This window comes from Protomyctophum bolini, assembly GCF_963924005.1.
Source record: "Protomyctophum bolini genome assembly, chromosome: 11".
NCBI classification, from domain to species: Eukaryota; Metazoa; Chordata; class Actinopteri; order Myctophiformes; family Myctophidae; genus Protomyctophum; species Protomyctophum bolini.
Genome location: NC_137872.1, coordinates 16632832 through 16641148, shown reverse-complemented (window position 1 = coordinate 16641148; position 8317 = coordinate 16632832). Strand labels below are relative to the sequence as shown.

General features: G+C 44.8%; 1 protein-coding gene across 3 annotated transcripts in view; it reads left to right on the top strand.

The window, feature by feature from the left end:
• The first annotated feature begins 217 nt into the window (after positions 1 to 217).
• LOC308324067 (Na(+)/H(+) exchange regulatory cofactor NHE-RF2) overlaps positions 218 to 8317 on the top strand; it is a 49948-nt gene continuing 41848 nt past the window's right edge. For 2 of the 3 annotated variants that reach the window (XR_013964872.1, XM_080775980.1), the window contains exons 1-2: positions 221 to 1122; positions 3345 to 3644. Coding sequence is in view for 2 of the 3 variants with exons in the window: in XM_080775980.1 (XP_080632106.1) it covers positions 916 to 1122; positions 3345 to 3644 (507 nt within the window). In the remaining variant the exon portion in view is untranslated. Of the gene's footprint in view, positions 1123 to 3344; positions 3645 to 8317 lie in introns of all 3 variants that reach the window. The other variant, XM_080775981.1, reaches the window with a different exon arrangement.

The window sequence follows — 8317 nt, the reverse complement described above, 5'->3', positions numbered from 1 at the left end:
TGAGTTGCTCAAGTGTAATGCTTTATTGGGTTGTCCACTCACAGTTAATAGTCATTGTATTGAGTTGTGCTTGAAATCAATGAAATGTACTGTAATTCTGCAAACTGTTAATACACGTCAATCAATCAATCAAAACTCAATGTAAAATGAAGAAAGCATAATAAAAGCACAATAAAAACGTATGAAAATGTCACACAAAAAATAACTTAAATGCATTTAAGTCACCGTCGATGTATGACCACCTGGGGACGGTGCTGCAGCATTTACCAAGCAACTCCCTCGAAGTTGCAGGGAAAAGCCAGGGCTAACTGAGAGGTGGTGCTATTGCGCACAACAGCCAGCGCCAACACCGCTCCGATGCGATGGTAATTGAATCCATATTCCCCAACCGGTTGTAATGGATAAACGTCGTGACCATAGCATATAGCCAGCGCTCTGTTGCCTTTCTCTAGTCCAGTGCACTGTGAGGGGGGTCTCCCGTTGTAAGGATGGGCTGTTGCACGCACTGAGTTCTGCGCGCCCGAGGGATCCGCTTTGGAGAGTCCTCCATACAGAGCAGCACAGCAGAGCACAGCGCTCCATCCAGCTTGGCTACAAAGGCACGAGCGCGGGACTTGTTGCTCGTCGTATTTATTTTAAATGGTTGTTGATTTTTTTCTTCCTTCATTAACCTCTGAGCTGGGAGTTACGCTCCTGGAGAATATCTACTGCGTCTGGTTCTATGCGAGTAGTGCGTGTGATCCCGACTTTCATGGGAAAAAAGTGTGCGCACATCGAATCGATATGGTGTTTCCACTGCGTGAAAGTTTAGTGTGCGACCGCCTGTAAAACACTGCATTTGGATTATCTTTTTTTTTCTTCCTTTTTTTCCTGCACGGCTGTGGAAAGTTGAACGCAACAACAAGCGTGGATATAATGGCCAGCGTCTTGAAACCGCGGCTTTGTCTCATGACAAAAGGGGACAACGGGTATGGGTTTCACTTGCACGGCGAGAAGGGGAAGAGCGGACAGTATATCCGTAAAGTGGAGCCCGCCAGTCCTGCAGAGGCGGCGGGGCTCCGCGCCGGGGACCGTGTGGTGGAGGTGAACGGGGACAATGTGGAGAAAGAGACGCACCACCAGGTGAGAGCACCGCGTGCGCGTGTATGGCGCGCGCGCGCGCGTGTGTGTGTGTGTGTGTGTGTGTGTGTGTGTGTGTAAAACACACTGAAATTTATACATTAGCACTGGGGATTTTACTGTGTGGTATTAATTAGCATTATCTTCACAACTTTTTTCACCACATCCAACTCTTAAACAAGTGACAACATCAGTACTGCTGCGTGTTTACTGCACATGATGCCAAGTCCAGATCTGCTCATCTGTGCAGTGAAAACAAGCAGACCTTTCTGCAGAAATAGGCCTACTGAAGACAGCAGGTCACTGCTGGTAAATGTCAAAACGTCACCACTCACCGTCGTCACCCCACCTCCATCCCTCATTCGGGGGAATGGGACTCCACTTCACTCAGCAGCATACTATGAGTGTAAAAATGGACCCAAACAGACGGGTCCATCTTGCAATGTGCAAGATTGTTTTCTCACTCAACAGTAAACAAACCAACATGTAGTATAAGTGCATCATAGCATGTATACATATAAGGGCCTGCACATTTCGTAAGTGACAATTTAAGACTTGGCCAAATTGTCAAATAAAAATAGTCATAGAAAACAACCTGTGTCCACCTCATGTCTGTGGTGGTGGTGGTGGGGGTCTTTATCCATTTCCATGGACGCCAGCATCCAGGAGGCTGTGTCTCTTGGCGGGCTGTCAAGTGGACCACAGCAGAATCTGATTAAGGCTTTCCCAGGCTTACGAAAAGAATCAGAAGAATCAGTCACTGTAAAAATCCTTCAGTGTTGTTGACCCGTCCGTTTGGGTCCATTGTTACACTCAGAGTTAAATTAACTGTGTGTGCTCGCAACTTTACTGCATATCATAACACAGAATGAGACGTGCAGCCAAAAACTAAGTGCACATTCGTTCTAGTAATTTTTATGTACTTATATTATCATTATTCATTAGCAACCACTGTGACTGTAGGTAATTTGCAGAGTCCAGCTCGTTTGATTGAAAACATTGACAACGGTAATCCATTAAAACTAAATAAAAAGTAGAATGCTGGACCTTTCTGTAACTAATGTACCCTACCAAAATAATCAGCTTCATATGAGGTCAAGTCTCTCCACTGTACAAGTTCCAAATGTCTCTTCTTTCCCCATTGTAACAGACACTGGCTTGCATCCATGCTTACAGGAAGATGGTGACAGACGCTTGAAGTGATTTCAAAAAGTTGTTCTAAAATGTAAAGGATGTCCACACACAGCCTCAGACAGAGTTAACAATATGAATCCTAGCATCTATATCTGGGGTGAACATTTGGTATAGAGGAAAATCACACCCATGTGAACTGAGTGGTAAAACTCCGTGTGGGGATCCTTGAGGGGTCCCCGGAACTTCCAGACCCACAGGAACGTGCCCAGGGTGCCGGCTCGGTTCCGGCGAGCCGCCCTGCGTCCGATACAGTTGAGAAATGATAGAGTTACCGTGTGGGGGTCCCCACGAGGTCCCTCTACTGTACTGTACTGTACTGTACTGTCACACCCGAAATCACGTAATGGCTGATAAAAATTCAGCTTTCCATCATGCAGCTGTGCAGTGTGAAGCTCAACAGCGCCACATAGCTTCTAAAAACTCAGCTTCCCATCATGCACCTGTGCATAGTGTGAAGCTCAACAGCGCCACTTTTGTCACTATTGGTACTCTAAACAGACATAGGGACGGACAGACAGACAGACAGACAGACAGACATTGCTGTTCCTTGGAGTGGCTGCACCACTCAAAAAGGATGCAGGGGGCCTTGTATAGGGCCCTTGTATAGGGCCCTTGTATAGGGCCCTTGGGGGCTCCGGTCAACTAAAGGATGCAGGGGGCCTTGTATAGGGCCCTTGGGGGCTCCGGTCAAATAAAGGATGCAGGGGGCCTTGTATAGGGCAGGGCCCTTGGGGGCTCCGGTCAACTAAACAACTAGGGGTTACTATAATAAGTGGTTAATTATTGATTGATGATATAATATTCTCTCCCTGATGTGATGCCCTCTTTGAGAAGGATTGTTTGTAATCTCTGATTGAGCCACAATCAATTTGTGTCTTTTAGACTGTGATCTGTGTTCTTCAGCACAGTAACATCCTCAGTGAAAAATGACCCAAATGGACTCGTAATCTGGTCTCTCCATCATTGCAACATCATTTCCACTCATCTTCTCCTCCATGTCGCCCCCCCCCTCCCCCTCCTCCTCCTCCCAGGTGGTGCAGCGAATCAAGGCCGTGGACGACGAGACGAGGTTGTTGGTGGTGGACCGCGAGACGGACGAGATGCTGCGCAGCCTCCGGCTCACCGCCACGGAGGAGATGTCGGTGCGTGTGGTGGGGCCCCTCTCCCCACCCTCCTCCTCCTCTCAGCCCGGCTCCCCGTCCCCCTCCTCCTCGTCGGCCCCCTCGTCGCCCAGCAAGAAGAGGGAGAACGGCTCCGTGTCCAAGCAGCCCGTCACGCTGAGTGGCCCGATCAAGCCCACGCGGAGGTCGCCCTCGAGGACCGCCAAGAAGGTAACGTTTCCGAGGGTCTTATAACATACTTCGTTGGGTGAGGGGGTTCGGTATTGCCTCTTGGGGGGAGGGGGGTGTATATGTCAAGGTACAGTAGGTGAATGCTGGTACACAGAACGTCTGTGTTTTTCATGCTGTAAAAAAAATCCCACTTTAGTATTTTAATGTCCAGGTTTTGTAATACCTCCGTTTTAATGCCCGGAACACAAATTCGAATGGTTCCACTGTGAGAGTTTCAGAGGCAAACTGTAATAGTCCACTTATAAACTTTTAGCATGTCATTAGCCTGGGGTAAAGTACATTATTATTATTGTTATTATTATTATTATTATTATTACATGCCTTTAATGCTGTAGAAAAAACTGTCTAGAAAAAAGAAATAAAATAAAGCCCCCCAGAGAGAGAGAGAGAGAGAGAGAGAGAGAGAGAAGCCCCTTTTCAAAGCCCCCTTTGAAATGCAAAAAAAATGTTTGCAGTATGTAAAAGGACAGAGTTTGTGTGACTTGCTGCAGGTGATTCAGTGTTCAGGGACATCTATGAGGCGAAGAGGTGAAGAAATGTATAGCCTGCCTTATACAATATACAGGAAAAGTGTATTCACATTCTCATGTACTAGATGTACATAGGAAGTAACCATAGGCGTATAATTACTTGGTTGTTTTAATGTTTCACTATCCCTCCCTCCATTATATACAGTACATTCTCTGCTTTTTATTTATTTCCTGTAATATGCTTAAGACCATGCCACACCAACTTTACACTGCTTGTCCCTGTACGAGTGAGAGAGGGAGGGACAAATAAACCCCTCTTGATTCTTGATACACAGACAGACAAGTGGCAGAGAAAGATCTGTCCTTTTAAATAAAATGGAATCAGGTCACTGAGACCATCTCTGTGCAACAAACAATCAAGACGTTTACCGTTAGACTATAAAGCAGGTAGCGTGTACAATGCATTCTTTAGAGTTTTATCTGAGCACCCATCCTCTGCTTTTGTCTTGCTGGTGTTTGAATGTGGGTTGGTAAACTAGAGAACACGGAGACTGTGTTTTTTTTCCCCAGCTGAGAACGCAAGGCACTCTTATAAAACGCTCATCCAAATTCCCAAAGTAGACGGTACGGGATGTGCAGTGCAGAATAGACACTCAACACCTTGTCACGCTGGCTGCTGGCGTTTGTAACATAGTCTAAATATGCAGAGCTCCCAATGAAAACAATTGAAAACATAAGCTGGCCTCAGAAAATAAAAATGCCTTGGTGGACAGACACAGCCAACACTTCATTCCAGAGATGATGTGAGGATGGTCATGTATGTAATACTGTGTGTATGTATGAACTGAACTGTATTTAGTACTGCAATGTTTTTTTTCTTCTTCTCTTCTATAAAGTACTGTACAGTTGTCCAACATACTGTACATTGTCAGAGTGAGTACAGACAAAGTAACAAGTTGCTTAGCAACAGTCATTCAGGTGAAAGAAGAAGCTAACATACAGCACTAACAAAATAAAATAAAAAGAAAAACAATATCATCGCTGTCGGGCAGAAACCTTGTATCTCCATGTTTCAACTTGTTATTAATGTTCTTTTTCATAAATGAATCCCTACTTTGTCATTCTACATTATTACGCCAAAGTGGCAAAGAATTGCCGATCCACATGCTCACTGAATGAACAAGTGAAAGTGATGAAGTGTATCTGTGGGATTTATAAATATTGAACCAATGAAACGTATCAACAAGAGCTTGTCACTAAAATAATAACTACATTGGATCCACTGGAACACAGGTTCTGTTTTCCATTTCCTGAAAAGTAACGGTTTTGGACATACAAGGTTTTCCACCTGACAGCGACGATACTGTATGTCAAATGACCAACTACAAGAAAACATGTCAACCCTGAACTGGTCAGCAAGCAGTGTAGGGGCAGGTTGTTCGTAATGGCTGTTTTCACTCGCACTGGGATACTATTTCACCATGGCCTTGCTTTTCTAGCTGCTTCTAGAGTGAGACTAGATTTAAAGATTAGAAGCTATTCTCTGTCCAGTCTCAATGTTTTTTGTGTGTGTGTGTGTGTGTGTGTGTGTGTGTGTGTGTGTGTGTGTGTGTGTGTGTGTGCGTACGTGCGTGCGAGCGAGCACACGTTACGCTTGCGCGAGCACGCACGCACGTGTGTGTGTGTGCATATGTATATGTGCCCTGAGGGACGAACATAGTGATCTGACTTGGTTCCAGATCCCATGATGGAGATCAAAAGGTCAGGCTTAGGTCAGAGTATGTGACCATTCAGCAGTTAGGGGTATGACCTCTGACCCCAGACAATGGAGGGGTTCTGTTTCCGCGATGCAGGAAAATATGGATGGATAATATAAATATGTATGTGGATGTTTTAAATGTATGAATGACTTGTTATTATGTACTTTCACTTTGTTATGTGGATGTTCGGCTACTCAACTGGCTTAGAGATGTTTGTGAGAGTGTAAAATTGTGTTGGATCCAAGAGGGATCTATTTGGGTCAGTTTGTACACATACAGTATGTGACCAGATTTGACTGAGGGACTGCCATTGGATTTTGTTTTTGAATTTTCATTTTTTTCATGTCATATGAAAGCAGGGAATCATAGCTTCAAATTGACATATTGGTTGTTCAGTTTGACCCACCAGTTTTGGAGATATAGCTTATAGAGTAATGTCTTGCAGAAAACAGGCTTGAAAGGTTCACTTATGTTATGTGGTCAAATCTGGTCACATATTATTTAAACGCACACCATGGACGTTACTGTATATACTCTAGTCCAGTAATGAGTCTAATCTAAATGCTTCTGATGATGATATCATCTCCAAATCGGCACCTGTTTCATATTTGTAGTGCAATGATTTTCAAAAGGAAAGGAAGCTCAGCTCATGTTCCTATGAATATTCAGAAGCACAGACTCTTCCTGGCCAATCAGGCTGCAGGAATAAGGATGCCCTGATCTCAATGAATGTGAACACACAGCGTGTGATTGGTTTTATCTTTCACTTGATATTTCTTAATCATACATAGTCCACGTCGGTTGTAAAAACAGGACGCGTTTCCGCTGGGGCTGGCCGGCCTCTGGTGAACTGAAGTATCCGATGGGGTTATAACTTCACGTGGGCTCTGTCATTCTGTTTTCTGCATTCACACAACATGTGTTTTCACTTATGTTCGCCTCGCCAATATGTGCGCGGCATCCGATTCCAGCGCCATTTCTACAAGAGCACTGATGGCCAATCAGTGGACCTTTAAGCGCGTGTGTGGATGTGCGCGCATGCGCGCGTGTGTGTGTTTATGTTACTTCTGAGCCCTCGATAGGCTCTTATAGGGCTTTTCGAGTTGTGAAGAGAATTCCCAACAGTCTATGGGGGTCAGATTGCTCAGCTTCAGGAAATGTTTGAATCCCCCCCAACTCTCTCTCTCTCTCTCTCTCTCTCTCCCCCCTGCATGTGCATGTGTCTCTCCATGTCCATTTCTAACAGTGACATTAATGTATACCTTGAACAATAAATATTCATACAATCTTAATAAGCAACTGATGGAGGCATAGAGGTAAAACACTATACAAACGATTGTGTCTATGTCTCTGCACTACCAACTCCTGCTGGTTGGTTGGGCCGTCTAGCTGTTGTTCAGCCCGCTTGGAGGAGATCTGTGTGGGGGGAGATAGTGCGGGAACCTCCGCTGTATATGACTGGGTAGGCTATAGGCTCCATTCATTCAATCTTCACTTAACTGCTGATTGTGTATTTGTATTGGTTCTCATATTTTCCTCTCGCCAGTCAATTAACTACACCCCCAACTAGAGATACCAGGATAACAAACAGGCACTGTTGTAACTTCATTGCAAGTTTGTCGTGTCGTCAACAAAAAAAGCTTCAACATGACTTGCATCTGCACTTTCAAAATGTCACGTCAAAAATTAGCCTTAATGCTAACGAGATAATCGATGAATGACATGTGATGTGTGGTTTCAACGATACACAGATCGCGATTTGTTCGTTTCAATACGGGCATATCCAACCTGCATCTGACCTGTGAGGCCACAGTGCCTTTATTATCTACACATAATATGCTGATCAAATGAGCCTTCCCAGTCCAAAGTCACGTTAGCCAGGCTACAGTAGTGGTCTACCCCAGAGGTTCCCAGCCACTAGTATATGTGTGCTGGTATATGCGGGACATGCCAGCACACATGTAAAAATGATTGACTTGAATCAGAGGACTTCAGAAGCCATGAAACAGTCCAGATTGGACGTGTCCGTACAATGGCCTAGTATTCAGCAAAATGTGTTAAATTATCCCCGAATTACCCTCAGAATTACATTTACACATGATGTTACTTCCAGAGATGTGATAGAGTAAATAGGTTTTGTGCAACTGTCATCTCACTCTGATATACTGCTGCTGTTAGCGTGCACGGTGCTCTGTCTTTCCTCCGTTTATTAGCTCATGCCTTTCACTCTCACTCTCTCTCTCTCTCTCTCTCTCTCTCTCTCTCTCTCTCTCTCTCTCTCTCTCTCTCTATTTCTCTCTCTCTCTCTCTCTCTCTCTCTCTATTTCTCTCTCTCTCGTTGACTGCTGTAGAAGTGGGGTTCGGCAGCTGGACATGCCTATGATAATCTGTAATGTGCCGGACGCCCCTGTTTCCTGTCCCA